This window comes from Barbatula barbatula (genome assembly GCF_947034865.1).
Source record: "Barbatula barbatula genome assembly, chromosome: 22".
Lineage (NCBI taxonomy): Eukaryota > Metazoa > Chordata > Actinopteri > Cypriniformes > Nemacheilidae > Barbatula > Barbatula barbatula.
This window is the reverse complement of record NC_136785.1, coordinates 9,498,401-9,523,015: the sequence shown is the minus strand read 5'-3', so window position 1 is coordinate 9,523,015 and position 24,615 is coordinate 9,498,401. Positions and strand designations below refer to the sequence as shown.

The 24,615-nt window shown below is 37.2% G+C and overlaps 1 protein-coding gene across 1 annotated transcript; it reads right to left on the bottom strand.

The window, feature by feature from the left end:
- Positions 1-60: 60 nt before the first annotated feature.
- caln2 (calneuron 2) lies at positions 61-24,615 on the bottom strand. Its single transcript, XM_079486055.1, has 6 exons — positions 24,182-24,615; positions 18,797-18,918; positions 16,111-16,254; positions 13,640-13,752; positions 4,073-4,229; positions 61-2,508 (listed from the first exon to the last, which is right to left on the bottom strand). Coding segments are annotated over exons 1-6 (666 nt in total). The 5' UTR covers positions 24,184-24,615; the 3' UTR covers positions 61-2,380.

Below are 24,615 nucleotides of genomic sequence, written 5' to 3'. Positions count from 1 at the left end.
ATATACTAGCAAAAAAATACATTCTGGGTATAAAATCAGAAATCAGAGTGCACATTTTTTATATTAAAGTTTTTAATAATACAGAATAACCTGACTATTACAAATGATGCACACCATTTTAAAACTTTAGTTTTTGTGATAACAAAAAACAATAAATAACTAAACAAACTCTTATTACAGAGAATATATTTAACGTAAGTAAATAAATAAATAAGGTTACACATGACGTGTTTATGAATGTAGTACTTTAAATTGATATTTAAATGCGATATAGCAAATGTTCTTTTTTTTTGAATGCCAGTCTGTCAAAGAATTTTGAATGTGTGCATAACCCATTTCCATCCTTTTTTTAATTACTTTTGGTATTTACCCTTTTGCTAGTAAAATTTCACAATGGTTAACATTGTATTTTTATTCTCCACAATGCTAAAGAGAATGTCTTTCTTTACTAATGTAAATCCACAATTTATACATAAAAAGACCCCACTAGATGGAGCCATTGATTTAAAAGCATTGGTTTACCATTCCAAAGATGGTTCCAAACCGAAACACTACTCATTCATCATTCTGGACATGAACTTTATCCAATAACCCATTATTTGCATTTATTCCCTGTGTTTTTTGGAACAAATGCTGGTATGTTTTGCTCACAGGAAAGAAACAGTAGGAGATCAGAGAATGACCAGCAAATGCCAGAAAGCAGTACGGACCCTAAACAGCACTGGACTAGTGTTCTGAACATGCAGACGTGACGGTTAGACATCCTAAAGACAGTTCTTTTGTGGGACACTATTTGCATAAATACACATGCACTATACAGGGGAACATGACAAACGTTTGTATATATTGACTGTATAGGAAACGTGAGGGAACTAGACATGCACAGACATTATAAATATAAAGACCAACAAGTAGACAAATATTTATATTTCACACAGGGCTTCAGACTGTAGCTGTCAAAAGAACGTCCTTATATTAGAGATTACCAGTTTACTTTTAGTGGATTTAGAGAAATGTATGTTGCATTCACCAACTCTCTGAGCCTGAGAGTGAACAAAAACTCAAAATGGACCAAAAAGTCCAACTATGTAGCGTAGACGCTTCCGCAGAAGTTCATTGTCCTATATTTTATCCAGACAGTAAACGTAGACATGAACAAGACCATGATACATACGGAAAAGAGTATTATACTCCTTCTACACAACTACAGGTGAAACTAAGAAGTACAACAGCATGAAAACAGACAACTTCCATAAAAAGAAATCTGTTTACCCATGATGCACAGGGTGTACCACAAAATGGAATTGCGTGGAATTTAATTCATCCCATTTATATTGCTGATTGTGCCATGTGTTAATATACAACCATAATGCATTTGCGACTCAAATGTAATGGCCAACAATGAGTGCCTATATACTTTGACTACATTTGGAATGAAATACTAGCATACTTAATACAGTTCAGTATATACTGTAAATTTCATACTATTAAAAATAGTATGTGAAGAAAAACACAGCAAACATACTTTTATTACCGAAGGGTCCCTTGTAATACTTGTATTTTTTTTAGTTCACTTCTATTTTACTGTCTGTGCCAAAAATCTAACTTTTCCAAACCATGGCTGCTACTGGTTGGGCCAAAAGATAATCCCGCCCACACTTTTGCCATGAGTTGAGCCAACTTTGATTTGTCAGGCTGGTTGGTTTTTATAATGCCACAAAAACTACAGTGTACATTTGGATGTTTAACTGGGATATAAGTAATGACTTCATCTTAAATTATTATAAGAATCACCTTTAAACGTTAAACCTTCAACCAAAGGAATGGACAGTTTACATCAATTATTTACCGTCATGTCTTTCAAAACCTGTGGAACACAGAAGATATTTTGAGAAATGTCTCTGTGGTTTTGTGTCCATACAATGTAATTCAATGTGGGCCTATGCTGTTTGATTACCAACTTTTTGTGTGAATTATCCCTTTAAGATGAATGTGGACACACTCTCGATCACACAGACTCGATGCCAGACATCCTGGCTCTGTTGGTCAGGCTGCCAATCACTGTACTCCTCATCATTCCATCTGACACGGTTTGGATTGAGATAAAGTAAAGAGACAAGACGAGACTTCTCATAGAGGGAGAATGAGAAAAACACAGTGCAGAGGGGCACAAGATTGCGTTATTGCATTAAATGGTATCCAGTGAGGAGCCCTTGCATGTTGCTTCTAAACTGATGATGGAGGACATCCTTCACTGCTGTCACAATCAGCGTCTGTCTGTGCTATAAAGAAACAGGAACGTGTTCTTAGGCTTTATAGTCTGATGCTTGTTTGGTTAGGAGGTACAGTACCAGCAGAGGTCAGATCACAGTGCGAGGGGCTACTCCATGCCATTTCGCAACATCTGATTGGCAGCGATTAACATGACGCTGATGATGAAGGCCATTGCAAAAGCGCAGATGAGGCTCTTGCGTACACACGTCTGACGGTTCTTCTTCTTAGAATGCACTGATGGAGAAGAACAGAGAAGATAAGAGAGAATAGAGGAGAAGAGATTTAACATTAACAACGATTCAGACATTATGAGAAGAGATGAGAGCGCATACAATAATATTGTGAATGATCCCGCAGTGTTGTTTGTCACTAGGCATAATGGGTCTTTGAATAGACACAATGAAACAGAAGATGCCGTACAGAGCTGCCTCACTGGACTTAACTATAATTGCTCTCTCTCGTTCTCTTTAGCTCCATCTAACTCACACACAAACACTGTGCAAACGATTCTGGCAAAAAGGTTTTAGGGCAGTTTACATAGTGTAATGTTTTAGCATTACATAAAGGGTGGCACACTGAGGGCTATTTGTCCATGTGTTTAAAACACTGACAGACTAATTGGATTTGGAGGCATGAAATTGTTCCATTTTCTTCACCTTTTGCTCTGGCCATGCATATCAAGCTGATACCTTTCAATTTCATCGAGGTTCTCTTGTTAATCCGTGCAGCAGCCTGAGATTGAACTAAGTGCCTTGATGAGATTTCACTGATTATTTAACTTCAGGCAAAGCTAAAACTAAATTGGAGTCTTTGTTTTGAAGCCAATGTCACTGTTTTGAAATCTGCTTCGTAGCCCTTATTGTCAGGTCATAGAAACTGGCTCAAAATCAATACATAAGTATATAGATATAGGCCTACAGCCACAGAAAAAATGAAGAGACTATTATACATTTTCATTTAATCAACATTTCCAGATGTATTGTTGGCATTCCACTCCTGTCTGTTGAATTTCAACAAAATGAAATCACAGGAGTGACATAAAGTCATGCAACAGCAATGTGAAAGACTGACAGCATGACATGACACATGAAAACGTGATAAAGAAATTTAGGTCATCTCATAAAAATTATTATTTGAACAAATATTATACTGCTTAAAAGTGAATCTGAACTTGTTTTCTATTTGAGGTCTGAAAAAATACAGAGCATCTTTTCTGTTATTTTGACCTGTTTTTCCAGTTAAGATTCTCCACCAATACATGCAAATAGAAACAATATTTTTATTTGATATTTGTTAGAAATTATAATTTTATCCAAACACATACCTATAAATTCAGAAAAACGTAAAATAATTTTGAAATGGTCTCTAATTATTTTCTGTGGCTGTACACTATATGAACAAAAGTATTGGGACGCCCCCTTCTAATAAACATTTTTATCTCTTCCAGTAATTCCAATCAAAAACAAATATTAATGCTATACCATAAAATACCATATTAAAAATGGTTTTGGAAGGGCCTTCTGAAATGACTGTTTGGGTGATGAGTGTTGGGCGGAAAGCGGTTCAGCTGGGTTCAGGTCAGGACTTTATGCAGACCAAGTTCTACACTAGACTGAATCAAAATTTCTTTTAATGTCACTTTGTGTACAGTGTCATGTTGGAAAAGACAAGGGTTCTGCACAAACTGTATTAAAGATCTGGCAAAACACAAGCAAGTTTTCTTATTGTCAGTGCACCGAAGACGGAAACTCTTACAGAATCTGTCAATTAAAACGAAATCTGATCGTTCTCTATTTACCTCCCTGATATTCAGTCTGGCAGTTTCCTGAGTTCTCCTTCAAACTCTCCTCCTCTGTGACAATAATATTCTCGATGTCCTTCATGGTGAGATGGTCTCTGAAGGCATGGAACAGGACGTGTTTGAGCTCCTCCAGGGACATCTGTTGCATATCAAACTACAGGGTGGAAACACAAGAGGCCTGTCGTCAGATCTTAGCACGGCTGACTTGTCACAGCTTCTCTGTGGTGTGGTTCTCAGACCACAGAGTGTGTGATGCATTATGGGACATTTTACTCGACAGCAAGTTCAGAAGAGAATCTGAAGCCAGTAGGGGGAAAATAATAATAATGACCACGTGAGCTCTGTTTACTAGCCAGTGAACTTGATTGAAAAACCACTAAGCTAATCAGTTGTTTACCTGTTCCATCACACATTCACTGTTTTGTTGCCTTGCTCTTCGTTTTCTTAGAAACCTAAATCAATCAGCAACACACACTGAAAAGCAACAACACACACATAAAAATCTGACACAAACTGAGATTTCAGCTATTCTCTTTAGTTCTTCACTTGTGTCGAACCAAACCACAAGACAGACGACAGTAAAATTATGAATGGATATGCAAATGTTTTCATACTCTGACGTGAGAACTGGCAAATTGTGTTCACAAACAAGACATTATATATGTAGATATTTAGCTAAATTAAAAACCTCTGCTTTCATTTTGTTCTTTACAAAATATGTTCTCAAGAAGCTGAATAAAGGAAGAGGAGGGAAACAATTTGGGTTGGTTCCTCAGAGAATCCTTGAATGAGCTTTTGGTGGCAGGAGAGTTAGGCTGTCTTGGCAGAGTCAATAAATTATTGAACTGCATGAAAGAATATATATTACAGTAGCTGAGAGAGTCCTCAATGATTTCATCAATTCAAATTCATTTCTATTGGTGACATTTGTCGAGCCATTTTAGATTGAACTGTTTGCAAGCATCATGTAAATGGCCAATTATTTTATTACATACCTGCTTCTGTTCCAGAACCAACTAAATAAAAATGAACGATGCCCACTATAATTTTCCTATTATAGTTTATAGTGTGGATATTTATAAATTCACATCCATTTAATGGGTGATGGAATAAATGGGTACAAGAAAGAGATAAATTATTTATGTAGTTTTTTTACATTAATTGTGTCAAAGGATTGACTTATTACATCTCTTCAGATAGTCAATGGTGACCAATAACTGTTTGGTTACAAGCATTCTTCCAAGTATCTTTCTCTGTGTTCATCTGAACGAAGACATTTATATAGATTTGGAACAACTCAAGGGCGATTATATGATAACAGAATTTTTATTTTCGGGTGTAAGTAGCACCGAGAATTATGTATTTGGACCAATCCCACATTCAAATTATGCCAATGACTTTATGCCGATGGCATTAGGGCACATGTCATCTCTAAAAATCGAACCCATGACCTGTTCTATCTGAGCAACAGGACAGAATTTAAACACGTAATCTTTCTTGTGACCTTCAGAAGCTCATGAGAATTTGTTTTTGCACGAACTTGTGCCCCCTAGAGGCCAGAGGTAAAACCAAACCTTGATGTTATCACCTACACAAAGCCTCAGTAAGACAGTATCTGCTGGGATTGTCTCTTTTGAGGAGCAAGATTTAACACTGAGCGTGTCTCTCTGTCATTCAGCTATTCGCTCCCATCCATCCAACTTCAGACTCAGTTTTTTCTGAGGCACTTTCTATTTTCTCATTCTGAAAGGAAGCGATTTAAAAGAGATTGTTTGATGTCTTGGTGAAGGACTGTTATTTCACAGCGTAATTTGCACCAGGCTTGGTTTTCTCTCATTGCAAGTAAAGCCATTATGAAGTAAGTGGGAAAGAATATAGTCAATGCGAAAGTATTACAGCCATAGTGCACATTCTTCGGTTATATTCATTCAGTTAGAATGCGCATTTAACTAAACCTGTTGAAAAAAACAGCATGATAGCTGGTTTGTGCTGGTTTTAGCTGGCCATGTGCTGGTTTAAGCTGGCCCTAACCCATATGGTCCATATAATATATAAAATATATACAAAACTATGTAACTATGTTTATAAAGACCGTAAATGAAGCGTTATGTTTTAATTACCTTAGAATGAGCTATTTCTATCTACATACACCTTACAAGGAATTTGTTGTTTCAACAATAGCTCTAAACTGACAAACTGCTACAGAGAAAACAGTCAGCATTGTAAATATGCTAAAATCTCCACATTGAAAATTTAAATTAAACATTTACATTTAGGCATTTAGCAGACACTTTTATCCAAAGCAACTTACATAGCATTACTATACAGGCTACATTCTACATATGTATCTGCAATCCCCTGGGATCGAACCCACAATTTACGTTGTTAACGCAATGCTCTTACCACTGAGCTGTAAATTATCATTTATTAAAAAAGATATTACCATACAGAAATGATCAAATACATTGCCACATGATACATCCTTCTCTCTACTTGGATCTGATGACATCAATAAAGGAGTGATGTTGTAGGAGGTCTGCACTGGGTGAGTAAATGCTAATATGAGCGTGTGTGCTGGCTGTAATCCACGCAGTCTGTTTGATCTGACAGGCAACTGATGGGCTTCTCATTATTACAGATTTATCCAGATTCCCATCTCTGACCATCAGTCCCAAAGACTCGCCCTGTAGAGCAGGTGATTAATGTTTCAATTACCAGAGCGTTCTCATTTTAATGACAGGTACTGTACAAGATTAATCTGAGAATGAAAATGAGTTAAATGATTTTGGAGTGCTCTTTTAAAGAAAGCAGCGACAAGCAAATCCTTAATAATAAACTAATTCAGAGAGTTGAAAATCATTCTTGTGCTGATCTGACGTAGTTCAACGTCCCTTCTAGAACCTAAACCTGGTGTAAAAAGTGTTTCTGTTTTGATGCCAGCTCTCATGTCACACGCCTAAGCGGATCTGCACGCCGGGGGAGATGGTCCATGAAGAAATCTGTCAAAGGCTGATGTCTTTGGTTGACCCGCTGAGCAAGGTAAGGCCGTTAAGTGTCGTGCTGAAGGTGTTCAGACACATTTGTCACAGTGAAATAAGAGCTGGGCTCTTTCCTTCCCATTCCTGTATATGTGTTTCCTCCATAACTCACCGCAGCATTACTGCCAGTATTTAGAGATAAGCTATACGGATGTCAAAAAGAGAATTGTAAAGGAGTTTATCACTTTACTTCAGTCTTCAAGTGGCTTTGCAGCACAGTACAAGTGCTGGTTTTTGCATTTTTTATATCTTATTTCTAGTCCTTTATTTTATTTTAACATCTTATTTTTACATTTTACATTCTTGTTTTGAATTAAAATGTAATAATACTTTTTGCTAGTTTAATGGTTTTTAACCGCTGATCAATATTAAGCCCCAATTGAAGATAATATGTAAAAATGTATGATTTGTGAATATATTAGCCAAGTTTTCTTATACTGTGATTGATAACATGAAGAAATTCAACCCATTATTCGTCACTGTCTTTCTGGAGCCTTGGGTGTCCTAATTCGCAGTTCTTTTGAAATTATAAAACTGATGTTGTCAAAGCTGACAAGCACATTTTAAAGGTCCATTGTATGAAATTTAGCGCAACTAGTGGTGAGGTTGCGAACTGCAACCAACGGCTCATTCTACCCCCCCTTCTTTAGCACAATGTTAGCTGACAAAGGACTACGGTGTCGTCACGTTTTTGTTCTTTGCTGAAGGAGATTATGTATTTGCAAAATGCTCGCTGTTTGTCCATTTAGGGCAACTGTAGAAACAACATGGTGAAATCCATGTAGGGGAACCCGCGGTGTATGTAAATAGAAATAACTCATTGTATGGTATTAAAAACATAACGCTTCATTATGCAAGGTCCTTACACACCTCTGAAGACATAGTTATAGTATGTATATTATATTGCAATTATTTCAATAGATCCTCCAACACAGACACAGCACCTTTAATTTTTCTGTTTAGATATTAGCAAGACCCAGTTTCTGAAAAAACATAGGGTGACTATTAACAATAATTTATGGCAAAAAAAATTAATCACAACATATGGATTTACATGGTTTCAGAAAGACTGCAGTGATGTGAGCGAATATTGTGAAAACATACAGTATGGATGTCCTCAAACATTAATTCTCTTGATACTGTTGCTCATCAAAAGTTTATATTTTAATATTCATAAAGTGCCAACTTGTTTATCTTATTTCTTTGAACAGTAAATCAGATGCCCAAATCCCCTTAGTGGTCCCTATCCAGGACTCTTTTCAATCGTAGATTACCCCCGTTGAGGAGTTTCTTTAAAATTGGATTGATCTGATAGTAGGAGAGTTTTCATTACAGAATTTACAAGTTAGGGGATTTTTATCGCATTATACTTTACTAAATTAACATTTTATGAAGAGAGGCATGCCTACAGCTACAGAATGCTCTTGTGTTTATATCCCATTGGCCCCTCAAAGAAACATTTGAATCTAGTAAAGGTGATCTCTAATCAGGACAAGATGATACAGAACAACTCACAGAGTCTGCCAATCGATACTATATCACTGCTTCCAGACATCCGTGGGGTCCGTCTGTGGTGTGTTATCAGACTCCTAGAATTCATTGTGCCAAACAGGACTGAAAAATCATTTGAGGTACAGCAGCAATATTCCCTTACTATAACACCATCTATGGCCTTTAACTACAAACACACACATACACACACAACAGTTTTCCATGAAATCATTTCCAAGAAACTAACAGCATGTAATTCAGCTGCCAGTTCGGCAACTGTCACATTGGGAAGTGTGAATCGAACAGATGGCATTTGGGCGTAAATGGTGCGTCTGGGATCAGGGCGATTGTAACAGGAGGTCTGGAGGATCAACCATCCATTAACTTGCATGGTCTCATTTTCATTCAGCTCCACGAATCATGTACCATTATTACCTCGACTTACTCTCAACTCCTTGCACCATGACCCAGCAAACTATTGGTTTAGATTTCATTGCGACACAGACATTCAGTTGTGCACGTGTGTCATACGCAGCATTATCAAGCCAAAAACCCTCATACGAACAAAACCGCCAAAGGCGATCAGGCAATTATGAGATTTAAGGCGAACTAATGCAGTGTTTCTGTCGCGATTTCCACTTGACATTTGACATGGTTGCAACCCATCTGCTCGCAGGCCTGTTTGTTATCTCATCACATTAGTAACTGGGAGTGTGAATGTAGTTATACAGTATATCTGTTCTCTCATCCACAGTTTCTGTGTGTTCCTGTAGCTCAGCTGGACTAGCAAAAGTAATGGGTTTGATTCTTAAGATACACATGGACTGATATAAATGTATACCACAATACACAGCAAGTGCCTTCAGATTCAAAACATCTTTCAAAATGTTTGAATTGATTGTGTCTTAAAGGAACAGTTCAACCCAAAATGAAAACTATGTCTTCGTTTATTCACCCTCATGTTGTTCCAAATCTGTATAGATGTTTTTGTTCTGATGAACATAGAGAAAGATATTTGGAAGAATGCTTGTCACCAAACAGTTCGCCACTATTGACAACCTTGGTGTACAAGTGCTCATCGGAACAAAAAGATTATACAGATTTGGAACAACTCAAGTCTGAGTAAATGATGACAGAATTTTTATTTTTGAGTGAACTGTCACTTTAAGGGGTGCTCAAACATACAGTATAGCAACACAACAGTAAATCATTATTTTTAAACGGAAAGTACTGTGATGGATTTCACATTTCTCTTTGACGTTGTCTTTGCCAATGTGCAGGGAAATATTTAAAAATGATGTGTGGAAAATGTTGTCAGAACAGAGCAGCATTCTCTGCGAGTTTGATTTATGCTTTGATAAGCATTCATCTAGTTTATGCTGTGATGCAATACACACTGATTGAATTTGTATTCAAACACTTTTCTCTGTATATAAATGTGTAGAAGCAAGAAAACTGATTCCTTGTCAAAATAAAATGACATGGTAACACTTTAAAATAAGGTTGTATTTGTTAACATGCATTAGCTAACAAGAACTAACAATGAACAATTCTACATCATTCTTTAATCTTAGTTCATGTTAATTTCAGCATTGACTTATACATTTTCGAAATCAAATGTTGTATCTATTAGAATTATTTAATTATATAACATTAACAAAGATTAATAAATGCTGAAAAACTATATACACATTGCCTTTCCACAGTGTCCCTTTTTCACTCCAGTCAGCATAAACTGCTCTGTAAAATAAATATTTGTGTATGCAGTCCTGCTGAGTTTGACATGCAGCTCTAAATGCCTCCACATAGGTTTAAGTTTGCTATAGCACTGTTTGGCTCTGCCACACTATTGATGCCGTTGGCTATACAAACAGAGGATGGCAGAGAGAGGCTGGTATCATTCATTTGAGCTGAGCATGTAGGAGGACAGCGCTGGCTGATTCACAGTTTAATTGAGTTGTCAGCTGTGCTGTTGAAAAAAAGACTAACATTGTGTTGACTGTTGGGGTTTCTTTCTAACCCAAATGTACTTTTTGCACGTTTTTTTCTGTCTCAGTGTTTCTCTCACTCTCTAGTTACCAAGTTTTTACTTTTGTCTCCTTATCCGTCTAAAAAAAATCTTCAGTTTCAGGACCGGACACAGACAGTCCTGTCTTTTTTAAGTCCATCCAGCGCTACTAAATAGAGGGACCAAATACTGGCGATAAGGCACATATTAAATGGCTTGTATACTTATTTCCTACTCAAATACATTTTTATGAATTATACCCCCTTTATAATATCAGCACAATTTCTACCATCATTTAGAAATAAATGGTCTGTATTTCTTTCCTACTTTTGACAACTTGATGTTTACCCTTAAGATCTCTATATTAAACTCAAAAAAATGCTGGGTTATTTACAACCCAGGGTTGGGAAACATTACCAGAAAATGTTTATATTTGACCCAACACTAAACAATCCAGCATTTTGGGTTGAACTAACCCAGCATATAAATTACAACCCAACAGTTCAGTTCGTTCCGTTTTGATCAAACGTTCGGTAATATTTTTTTTGACTCAAATAAATTGCCGGGCAGTTTTCAACCCAGTGTTGCATTGAAAAAAAAGAGACAAACCCAGCCGTTTGGTTAAATAAAACCAGAAAATGTTTATATTTGACCCAACATTGGGCTACACAACAAAAAGCATTTTGGGTTAAAACAACCCAGCATATGTGAAATTACAACCCAAAGATTTAGTTTGTGCATTTTGTGCCATACACTGGGTTGAAAATAACCCAACATTTCTTAAACTGTGTAGTAACGTTTTTGCACAGACAAATATATTGCACATTTGGCTGTGCTTTAAGGAAGCACCACGTTTACATGTAAAATGAGCAAAGTGCTATTCCCACGCACCGCCTTGCGAGTTTGCTAGTGTGCCAAATATAGTCTTTACCACCCCTGCACTACAATCCGTACTAAAAATGCACTGCACAAGCTGTTAGTATCAGACTGAAATGATGAGGGTCCCTGTTAAAAACAAACCTGAGCCACAGAGACAGTGGTGATTGCTTTAAGACTGCACAGACCTCCCTTAACATTTCACCAAAATTGCATCAATGTCCTTCACCTGGCACATCTACTGGCGAGTCTCCAACAGACGGGTTCTGAAACAAATGTAATGTCTGCGAAATACGCATGTGCTTTATACATTATACACAGCTAGAATGCTACAGGTTAATACTGACTAGTTTGTCTCAAATTATTTCCACTGTCAAATGCTGGCAACAGTACACAGACACAATATCTGTGCTCTTCAGTGTGTGGAAAACAAGCTTGTTTATGCCTTTGTGTTCCAAATAATCCATGATGGCCTGTAGCTCTAGGCCTTACACTGATGTTCCTATTGACAATCTTGTTAAAAACATTTAGAAACACCCCCACTAATAAGTGCTTAGTCTTTCATGATACAAGGGCTGTAGCTCAGGGAAATATCCCAGTCAGCATGCAAATTGAAACAAAAATGAAACCCCGATGAGCACACAAGCACACGCACAATTTCTCGTTGCTGACAACAGGTCGCGGCTAACTTTCTGTGACTGCTTTATGAATTCACATCTGCGGCACAGATTTGTAAATCAATAGCTTGATGGGGTGATTCTGGCTCCAGTGCATTTCTCTCCAAACTATGTGTGACACATTACATAGAAACCATCAATGCCATGCCTCAATGTCATAGAGCCAGTCTTTTAATATTAGGATCGATTTTATGATGCACATGACTTATAATGTTTTTGACAGAATCATCACAGGTTATTTTTCAACTAAACAAACAGAAATCAGCACAAGTATGTATTAGGTGGTTGACCTTGAGAAATATCCTTATCTTTTTAAAAGGATAGTGTACCCAAAAATGAAAATTCTGTCTTCATTCTGTCACCCATTGACATGTATTGGTTTTGTGTCCTTAAGAGAATGACTACTGCCGTTGCATTTGGGAAATAAAATGATTTTTACAGCATTTTTAATCTAAGGTGATGTTGATTTACAAAAATACAACTGATCATCGGTATGTGCATTCCTAATACAGTACACTGACTTATATTCATTTATACAAATGTTAAAACAAATATTTGTGTATGAAAGTAACATTAACCGCACTTACAAAATGCTGTAAAGCGTTCATGGTTATTTTATGTCAGCTACTGCATTAACCAATGTTAACCTTCAGTACACTATTTTAAAGTGTGTATACTACTAATGTGGCATAGGTGTCTTTAATAGGAAATTGTGAAATTATCCTGATAATATTTCCTCTCTCAAAACACAATATTGTTGAGGAGGATGTGTCACTGTGTCATTAAAGAAACAGCATTGGCATCATAATACAATCAGAGCCGGCAGAGGTGATTGTTATGCAGGTTTGATGTTACACGGATTACCGATGCAGTTATGACTCACTGTGTCCCACGAAAGGTGTGTAAAGATGAGCATTTAAAACTCCTCAGAGACAACCAGGGTCTGTGACCTTGCTGTTACTCATTCCCACACACACACATTTCTGTTTTGTCTGAGGAAAATAGACATTAACTCAGACACTATTCCTCCAAGGTCACAAACATATTACTTCATTCTAAACTCTTATTTATCAACAGCGTAGATGAAGACCCATTGAGGAAAATCCTTCTCCAAGCCCCAAATGGTGTGACTAATTCAAAGATCTATATTTTCCTTTCAAGTGCCGAAATGTTCAATTAACATGCTTTCCTCTGCGCTCTCTAAAATCTCTTGCCAGTGAAACTGGGATTTCCTCACCCTACTAACTATTGTTTATTTAGAAATGGCCAGATCTGCCTGCTCACTTTGAAGCTCACAGTCTGGGGAGAATCACATTTGCCTGCCGTCATGGGACAGAAGAAGCAGTTGGGGAGGGCCGAGTATGACCCATAATCTCATACACATGCTCAGAATATAAATGCACATCCAAAAAAGGAGGAGTGAAAAAGGGAGCATTGAAATATAAATGCAGAGGAAAAAGAGATGAATTTTTACCTGCCAGAATATGCTGTCTATAGTACTGCCCAGGAAGCCCTCCCTGGTTTCAGAAGAAACGAGTTTGGGACCCAATATTGTCATGAATTCATCAAAGTCCACCTGTCCGTCACCTGCATCAAGAAAAGAACTTTACAGTCTTACAAAAAGGAAATTCTCATTTCTATTGTTAGACGACTGCTGCAGTCAACGCAGCTGTCAATGTGATGAATTAAAAACAACACTGCCTGTGTTATTAATGCAGCAACAACAGAATCAGTGAGAAGAAACACACAAACACTGAGGATACAGTTAATATGGGTGTTACTTCACTTCTAAATGTTAAATTATTAACTACGAGAGTTATTAAAGGAATGACAACCTCATTCTACAACCAAATTCACTCCTAAAATTTATGAAATGACAACTGTATTAACATGCAAACTGTGAAGTGTCTCTCATCTCTAGAGAGAGCACAGTGTTTAAAAACAGCTGCTTAATGAGCAGAAACAAAGAATTGCTGTTGAGAGCGTTTACTAAAAATTGCACATCTCTGTTCATTAATATTTATTTGGTAAAAGCAGTTAATAAAACCAAAGAGCTTAAAAAGTTGGCATTCTTGCAGCTGTGTGTGCATTTATCAGAACTTTAACTTTAAGAGTTGTTTTACTTTAATAGGACCTGCAGTCTTATACTGTTTGCTTTGTGTCCTTTTTTACTGGTGCCGCTCAGCTTAATGAAACTGATCAGGGTCTCTTAACTTTGTAATACTCTAGGCTACAAATGTGACGTTTTCTAATTCACTTTATTTGACCATTATGGTTGAAGCCAACAATGTTTCTTGTCCTTGCACTTTTTTTCTGTGAAGCTGCTTTGAAACGCACATTTGAAAAAGCGCTACTGAAACAAAACTAACGCTTGCTTTTGTGTTTTTAATTTAAACAAATGCGGTTAAAAACAAAAAGAAAAAGCAGTGAAAAGAATGTAACACTTCAAATGTTAGATTTCTTATCTTATGAGGAAGAATGAAGCCACAAAATGCTTTTAAAAAAAAATTATTTTAAAGGAACAGTTCACACAAAAAAATTATTATGTCATCATTTACTCACCCTCAAGTTATTCCAAATCAGTAGAAATGTCTTTGTTCTGATGAACACAGAGAAAGATATTGCAAGAATGCTTGTAACCAAACAGTTCTTGGCCACCATTGACTACCGTAGTAGGAAACATTTTGTTGTTCTGTTGAACATAAAAGAAGATATTTTGTAGAATATATAAAGCAAACCGTTTCGGGGCACTTTTGACAACCATTGTAAATTTTCCTACTATTGTAATCAGTGTTAGCCAAGAACTGTTTGGTTACAAGCATTCTTCCAAATATCTTTCTGTGTTCATCAGCACAAAGAATAGATTTGTTTTGGGGTGAACTCTCCCTTGAATATGCTCTTGACCTTACATATGCTCTTACGATATCGTTTGAAAAGCAGAATATAAGAATTAATGGCATGTGAGATGTGAGCTTGCATACTAACTGCCATCAATCTCTTTCATTTTCACTTTCATCCCTTCCTGAAAAGACAATTGCTGCTTTGAGATAAACGATAAAAGAGGCATTAAACACCAGTGGAGAGTGACAGCCGAACTGAAAGCGATAAGTCAGAGAGAGCTCTTATCACACTACGGCGTTCCCACTCTGCTTTTGACTCCAGCGTAACCTCCTCCCCACTCTACCAATGCATTGTGAAAATGTATCACTGCAATACAACAAGGTTGTACCGAGAAAATAAGCAGCAGTAAAGAACATCTTTCAGTTGAGGAGTTTTGTCATACCTTGTCAAAAAACCTAATATGCAGCCCAACCAGTCGTAAAAAACTAAAAACTTTCTTTCTTAGATGCCTGTACAGTAATTTAAAATCAATACATAGATTAAACTATGATGTGTAAAAAACAATCACTTCGAACGGTAGTGTTATCGTAGTTACAGTGGCATTCTGTGCCAAAATAAATTGTGAGACATTCTGGGCTCCCAACATATCTCTGGTTGACGTTTCGATGCCCCGATTGTCCTAATGTCACAAAAAATGTGTAGATCAAGAATGCCAACAACAACCACAAAACTGATAGCAGCTGGACTGATTGATGAGCTAAATCAGCGGATGATTCGAACCAGTTAGTCAAAACAGACCCGTCCTTGAGGGTCCTACAGAACCTGACTCACAGAGACACGCAGGTTTCTCAGAAATCACGTATATTTACGGCTCCTCTGTGCTGGATAAATTGTTGAATTCTGTGATCGCTGTAGCATAAACTGTTCATGTGTTCACATATCTCTCCCAGGGGAGATTGAATGGGGTCAGTGAGAGATTGCTCATCTATAAAAATATGATTTTACGAAGCACAGACGCTTTGTTTCTGTGCACTTATGCCTATGTAGAAATTAACGAGAGATTTAGAAATCTATAGAAAGAAAGAATGAGAATTAGTGACTCACCATCCATGTCCAGTCTCTGCATGATAATAGCCAGCTCCACCTCACTGGGCATGTACCCCAGAGAGCGCATGGCCATACCCAGCTCCTGCTTAGAGATAAATCCATTCCCATCCCGGTCTAGAACACGAAAAGCTTCTCTAATCTCTGCAGAGACAAGATACACAGAGAGAAATGGAGAAATTAAAGCGAATCATTTCAGTGTTAATGGGGTGCGGAACAAGTAAACAATTTAAATTTACGAACCAGATTGATAATTCCCACTCACAATTCAGATCCCACAACAGATGAATATGTGCATGTTTATCTGAAAGCATGACTCAAGTATATATTATGTAATGCATGCTTTTCTCTGCGATATCTTGCAAAACTCGTCGTCTTATCGTTCTAGCACACAGCAGAAAAACTAAATGCAGACCATTCTGTTTTAAAGCTGTGTATTGTGACTGAATGTTAATCCAACATTTCTAAGTGCATCAGCCCTGGTTTTTAGATGTTAAGAAACCCACACCAAGTCTGAATCTTCAATAACAAAAATAACATGCGTATAACGCATTATTTCTGAGTATTGCTTTTTTTCGGCTGTCTAAAAAACCATCTTGATGTTATTCTGGGGTAAAGTCAGTGATGTGCTGTATGCTCTCAGATGTGTTAAACAGCACTCCCAGAATTTAAGAAAAGCCTGCATGTCTGTGCACTGCTCAAAAATCGAACATCTTTAACCTTCCTTGTTGTGTTTGGCATCTGGGAGATACAAAGGCCTTTTTTTCTGTTCCTTCTAAACAAAATCGTATATTATGGTTCAAAAGTCATTGAATGTCAATGAAAAAAACATTTAAAGGTATGTGTGCTGTCTCAGAGAATAAACCCAAGATGTCTGCCCTAGATAAATTATTTTCCAGAGGTTACACTCCAGACACAAACAATGTTACAATACTGGATAATATTTATTTTTAAGTAAATGCCCACTTTCTGATAAAAATGCTTTTTTAATACTGTTTCACAAATAAAGCATTGGTGTCCCTAAAATCACAAACAGGGTGTATATTCATTCTCAACAGATCATGAGGGTTAATACGTGTTTCCCAAAAAAACTTTATGACATCTTCTTCTTACACATGACTGAGACAAATGTCTAAAGGTTCATTACATTAAAGACTAGACTTCATTCAATATGAGTCTCTGGCTGAATAGATAAGTCGACTCAGACAGTGCTTCATTATTTAAGGGTCCTTTTCATCGCCAAAGTTTTTCTTTTGGCAAAGGCTCAATGATTCATCTCAACTTACCACTTACACTTCATACTAGATCAGCTCATCATGAATATGCAAAGCATTGAACCACCCAATGTGGATAACCCGGTTTCTAGTCTGTCAAAGCAAGCGTTTGCAGAGGGGGTACTTTAATTCCATCTGAGAGCAATTTCACAGCTTCAAAATCCACTGTTGTATTCACAACACTTCCAAAACCACAAGCCAGACCATCAATTATCTTCTCGTGTGCCTTGAGGCTCTGTCTCAACACATGCCTGCAGAGACATTTCAGATGAGATTTACAGTTGCAGGCGTCGTAGTGGGTCAGCATCCAAGAACAGAGGAGGTTTCTAATGTTTATTAAACTGAGGGCATATGTGAACCCTGAGGATTCTCCTGTTACCCTCCCTAAATAACAAACAAACAAAAAAGTGAAGAAAGCACACAAAGAGAAGATTGTTTCCTTACTATATCGAGCAATATTGGTGTCCCTAAATATAATATAAATTCTCAGAGAATGATTCCCTAACCAATAAATTGAACCAAATTTTGTTTTCTATTTTAAATGAGGGATGCATACTCGGGTTAGGAATGTGACAGAAAAGGACACATTTCTGGGAGAAAACGTATTTAGAAATTCTGTGAATTAAAATGCACAAACCAGAAGCAATAGCACCCAAAAAATTTAAAGGGCATCATAGAAAACAAAACATTTTATTTTCGTGTGTGTATCTATGACGAAGAAACAATGTTATGGAGGTGACATTTTCTCTGTTACAGCTGCATTCACTTTTTTGGAAATGATTTAGAAACTTTAACAAAAACCTCAAATGAGTATTTACGTTAACAAACAAATACTGACATATGAGATATCAGTGTGTGAAAATAACCAAATGTAACTGTGGAAATTATTTTGAAATGAAAGCATCTCAAATAAATGTTGTATTTACAACTATGTTGTATTTTAGCATCTTCAAAGTAGCCACCCTTTGACTAGTATTTGCAAATTGTTCTCTTGGCTTTTGTAATCATTTTATCTTTTACCTTCTTGAGGTTTCAACCTGGGAAACTTTTAAAAGAGTATTGAGAAAATGTCCATTTTTTTTTTAGGCTACTTTTTCTTCATTATTTGCTCCAAGTCATCAATTTAAAACAAATAATATTTTCAAAAATGTTTTATTCTACTAAAAGAAATGGATATGTTGGCACAATAATACATTTTATATTTTGTACAGTGCTTGTGTAATTTTACACTGCTTAAATTGTGCTTTTTACCGATCACTATAATCGACGTTAACAATAAATGGGTTGGGAACAACATGAGGGTCTGTTAATGATGCTACAAATGTGAAGTGTGGATAATTCGTCCAGAAATACATGAATTATAACAAACAAAAGAAACAAATAACAGACAGAAAGAACAGACCCACACTCACCACCAAGCTCTTCAGTGGAGATGTTGGCGAGCTGCTCTTCACTGGTTTCAGAGAGAGAGGTGCTCAGATAGTTGTCTGTGTAGAGCAGTCCTGCTCTCACATGGTGAAAAGGCATCTTCACCCTTCAATGAGAACAGCAAACAACTTAAATCAATGAACACACATGTGCCTGTAACCTTAACAAATACTCTCGTGCCTGTTACTGAAAGAAAGACGACTGATAACCAAGAGAACACATCTCCGAGTTTATAATAACCATACTGGAATATGAGGAGATGAGAAATGTGCAAAAATGTGCAAACCTGCAAGAGTATGTTCAACCTCAGTTCATTTGATAAGGTCACCATTCAAATGAATACCGCAACCCACACACCCACACTGACACATTGTAAACCCACGACCTACACACTCACCTACCCTTCTGCTTTTGTACCAGGTCACACAGGATTGCCAAGGTTGCCATAAATGTGTCTGTGAGAAGACACCTTTTACTGAATGCAATTTGACCAAAATATTTCAGGAGTATATCAAATCTCTTGTCAAATTGATTTATAGGAAATCAATGGAGGAGCATTTTAAGAAATGCTTTAAAATCCTGTCAGTAATGTCAATATTTCTGTCAAAAGGATATAATATATTCCTGAAATGTTTTGGTCAAATTGCATTCAGTAAAATGTGTCTTCAAAAGGACTGAATGATTTCTCCAGCTTAGTGAGAAATAAATGTTTGTTTCTGAGACATTGATGCGTAAAGCCATCAATTCTCCTTTTTGTATCACAACTAGGCTTTTATATAGTAAAACAACAATTATGTCATAAAAGATAATTTGCCTGTATAATGCAAGTGCACAATTGTTAGATAATGGCTGTGATGCTGTTTCAAGCATTTTATCAGTCTGAATTTAGGTTTTTGTATTGTTGTAGTGAGAACACATCATTCTTTTGCAGCACAGACAGAGCATTAAGGCCAAAGTTATGGGTTGTATTCTCGCATGACATAACACAAAATGTATCTACTATCAAAGCAGTGCAAGTTGCTTCACACAAAAGTATCTGTCAAAGGTACTTTTCTGTTATCACAGCAAAGTCTGTCACGGAAGTGGTGAACGTGGTGGAAGAACCCAAGTGCAGGCAGCGGATGCAAGGGGTAGCAAGATTTTAATAAATAATAAAACACAAAACAAACACCCACAATGGGGGAAAACACTGACAACCTAGAGTACAAAACTGAAAACAAACGCTTCCCACATGGGGGGCAAAAATAAAACTAATAACAGACCCAACACAACGTCTTAACAAACACAGGGTTGGGAAACATCTAACTTGGAATTTACCAATGCAACAAACCAGAGATATGGATCAGGAAACCAGTACAGGCAAGGGAACATGTACAAAACAATAGACAAGAGGGCATTATATAGGGAGACTAACAAAGGAGATAACGATGGGCAGGTGTGGGTAATGAGACACAGGAGGAAGGCTATACTAGGAACGAGAGGTACAGGGCCAAATGACGAGATTGGAGAGAACGCATATTATGTCCTGATGACAATAATATGTTTCTCTCCACATAAAACACGTGGGTCTGTCATGATTCTGCCCCTAGACCAGAAAATCAAGACAAGAGAAGTCAGCATCATGACAAAGTCTTAATACAACCTTTGAGTGTCTGTTTTAGTCATTTGGACTCTGAGACTGCAGACACATCCAAAAGCCAGGCCCAGAAAAGAATGCGGCAAACGTTCAACCATTCCCTACAGCTATCGAGTTTCCAAAGTTTGGCTTGATGGGGAATCCTTGATTAATTCCACTCTGAGCCTCCATGTGAATGAAGGGAAATTACGAGGAAGTGGCAGAGGGTGGAAGCAGCTCATTTGTGGTGGTGATGCTCACCAAGGACAAACCCTGGTTGTAAATGAGGGCTCTGTGTTACTGTAATAACATAGATATTAACAAGCATGCCAACTGCTTCTAAGTGCGATCAACTTTGGGTAGACGTTGATCGATAACTGGAGTATACATTAATACTTCAAAAAGCCATTGATGAGACCGTTGGTCCCCTTAAGGTTGGATGTGACCTGTGTTGGAAATATCTAACACACTTGTAGCTCATAATGAATGCAAAATTAGAGAAGATGCATGACATAAATTATTACAGATTATTTGACAAGGTTACTTTGGCAACATGTTGTACTTTAGAAAATGATGTCAGTTCAAACTTCACTTGATCTCTTAGCATTTACTTGTAACAGTAATCAAGTAGGTTTGCTTCACCTTATGCATGATGCATTTAGCTTTCCTAAATTAGTTCGGTTTATTTAATTTTTTACTATTAAATTATAATAATAATAATATATTTATCCACATAAAACAACTGTAGTTAACCGGACGTTTACTTTGGCAGGTCGTCGGAAGACGCTTATTATTTTAGTGTGTGTTAGCTTCACACATTAAAATTTTCTGAAATAAACTCTCAGAGCAACTCTGGAGATGAAGTTCATTGTGTTCATGTCCTCATACAGCGCAGACGCAGACAAATCCATGAGAATCACATGTGTAGCACGTTAAACCGTCTTGCTCATCAGACGCAGAACAGGCAGATGGCATATATAAAAACAGGATTCGGCATCTACAAGTCTGCATTAAGTTATATGGACTCAATTATGAAGGTAAATCAGTCAAAACGTGAGAACATGTAGAGTTTAATTTGTGCATTTGTGAATGATTTTTACCTGTACACTAAAATGTACAGTCACAGCCCCAATGTGAAAACCTGTCAAATAAAAAACGGTTGAATGTTGAGATTTGCACTCGTGTACCAATCTCACAAATCTGTCCTCTGAATTTGAAGTTGCAGAAAAATAGTCACAAATGTGTAGACTGGCATCTAAAAAATACATATTTACACCTTTTCCTAGATTCATATTTGAATTGCAACCACAAATAGACATCTGCAACCTCTCAAACCTGTCACTACAGTTTCAAATCTTCCCTCCTTGACTTTTGCTACTAGTTTTGCGATATATTTCTTTCTTTTGCTTTCAGCCTTTGGACATATGTACTGTGACGAGCGCAAGTCAGACGGGATACACTTTGAGTGAGACTGCATCTAAGAAATGTCAGAGCTGATCCAGAGACACTTTGTATCCTGTAAAGCACTTCATGATGCATCTGTCCATAAAAGAGTCTCACTCTGACTCTGTATTATTTTATATATTAAAAATATTATATTTTCATAAAGCATCACTGTAAAATTGGAAATTTATATAGTTGGTTGATCATCCAACATTTGCTTGTGACTTGCTTGTGTAACCCACATCAAACACGATATTTCCTAAAGAAGTTTTGAATAAATGTACATTTTGAATAAAATATCCATTAATAAATATTGATTAGTGACTCACACGACATACATCTGTTCCAAAGTCGTTGGGGTCTTAAGTTGGGACCCTGTGTTTTCTATTAAGTTACGTTTGTAGGCTATTTATTTTCATAGCACATTGCTGAGAACATTTCAATTAATATATATGGAAGCAAATGGCCACGCGGTGGATTGTGGGATTGACAGTGTTATAAGACTGGTATTGTAAAAATGGTAATTTTTCCGCATTGTAATATGCTGTCAGCAGTCTCTTTCGGTTGTTGACAACCAATCAGCATCCCGCAAGCCATGCTCAGTGCAGAGTCAATCGGATCGGGATGCGGATGGACTCAAGTTTAAACTCTTGCACCGTTTACTTGTCAAAAGTTGTGTGCGTGCCTTTAAAGTAAGTTCATATTTTCATCGTGTTTTATAACGTTTATGCCTTGTCATCATTCCCGTTGTTTTATTTTACGTGTATCTGCCCAGTAATTTACATTTTACAGGTGCAGACGACATTATTAACCGTTTTTGTGTTATATCGGATAACTTTGAGCGCGTGCTTATTAGCGCAGCCGGCTGAGCGGTTCCGCCCGTTGCCATGGTTACCGCACCTGCGTTAATGGTGTTAAATTTCAGTTGCTCCCTGTTTGTGTTTTACTGGCGCTATCAGCCCATGTAACGGCACATTTTCTCTTCATTATTATGTAAAAAGTACTGCTTGAAATGTTTACTGGTTTATTTTTATTGTTGTCCGACGTATATGCCTTATTTAGATTCGCTTAATAGATAGTAGATACAGATTAAGATAGTATCTTATAGAAAACCACACATACGGATACAAAGAGTTGTGTGGGGACAATAAATGGGTAGCTCCCTTACACCCTAGCACTAGGTATCTGTAGTGGGTCTAACTACCAATATAATGGAACCAACTCAGCCGATTGATAATAAATAAAATATTTGACTCGACACGTTTATTTAGACTTGACAACATAAAGCACATTTGTTTGGTTAACGCTTGCATTATACACTATTCAAAACGTGACTATACAGATGAAAATGGTTGTATTTCTCAAGGAATATGGTATATTTATTGAATCAATAATTTGAGAGTTATACATATTACACCTCAAAAATGGAAAAAAAAATAATTCCATGAAGGATTTTTACTTGTTTTCGTCCATAAGCTACAACGCAAAAAACAGATAAATTGACGTTGTTATCTTATCTGTAGGATATATTGCTATTTGATCCATAAATGTTTTTTTCTACAAAGGCATTTAAAAATCATGAGAGATTTTTTCAGAAGTGAACGTTTCCAAATGCAGCGCTTAGCAGGTATTGAAGCCGATCCTGTGGCGGTGTACAGATTGCAAATCATTATTTTATTGTCAACACCATCGCAGGCCCTTTAGTAAGACACAGGCTCCAAAACATTCCCTTTTACGCAGCATGTTACGTTGAATACTGCAACAACGTGAGACTGCTGCCCACCAAATGCCCAGCTAAATAGAAGGACATGTTTATCGTCCCATCGCCCATGTGGACTAAAGTGATGTTACCTCATGACTCAAACGTGCCATATTAAGAACAAACGGTGCCATACGCAGGTTAACAAATGCTGGCTAAAACACAGAAATAAACAAATAAAATGTACAAAAGTATTCAATGCGAACTTTTCAGGTTAACGAAGAGGGGACACAAACTTTTTAGTTATTTGCATTCGGTAAAAATACAGACGTGCTTGCAAACGCGCGATATCCCTCGTCCACCTTTACCTCACTCCCTTCACAACAGGTGCCGCAACAGAATTTCTGTTGGTTTTAAAACGTCGGAATCATATAGAGGGTATTTTTAAATAGTTAATTCAAATAAATCCTCTCACCTCCTCAAAGACCGTGTCCTGTAATTGGCGAAGTCTCGTTGTGAAATGTGCACGTACAGAGTTACAGAAGTGGTTGGTCTCATATGTAGTATATCTTAACAAAACATTAAATCTGACGATATCAAGAAAATAATGACATTTTCAATTGACCCAGTTACCGGTCCTGTTGGCATGTGACAGCCCCATTGCCACCGAAGCAGAGTTTTGTGAAAATCCATCAGGTCAAGCGCTCTTTTCCAAAGCCATCGTCGTGTTTTCAAAGTTCAAACATTGCAGTGATCCGTTCAGAAATTCTCGCGCTCGTCTCGTGCATAAAAGACGTCCTCCGCCACGCGCCCAAGGGTGTGTTGCATTTAAAGTCCTTGCCGAATGCACCCAGGCAAATTTGTAAGCATTCTATAAACTAAATCCTCTTTTAGTTTTATGACTCCCTCTGGAAAACAATTCTTCGGTTGCTGTCTGTATATCTGTTCTGCTGGTGACGTAAACCCATTTCTTGCGCGTCTGAGGTGGGCACGCTGCCCTGTAGCCATTGAACGGCTGGAGTCATACAGCCGATCTTCTCCTGAAT

Excerpts from the sequence above, each read along its gene's own strand:
- caln2 (XM_079486055.1), bottom strand. Across the intron at positions 16,255-18,796 it reads CTCCACTGAAGAGCTTGGTG|AGATTAGAGAAGCTTTTCGT; the intron begins GTGAGTGTGGGT and ends TTGTCTCTGCAG. Across the intron at positions 13,753-16,110 it reads GCAGAGACTGGACATGGATG|GTGACGGACAGGTGGACTTT; the intron begins GTGAGTCACTAA and ends TTCTTGATGCAG.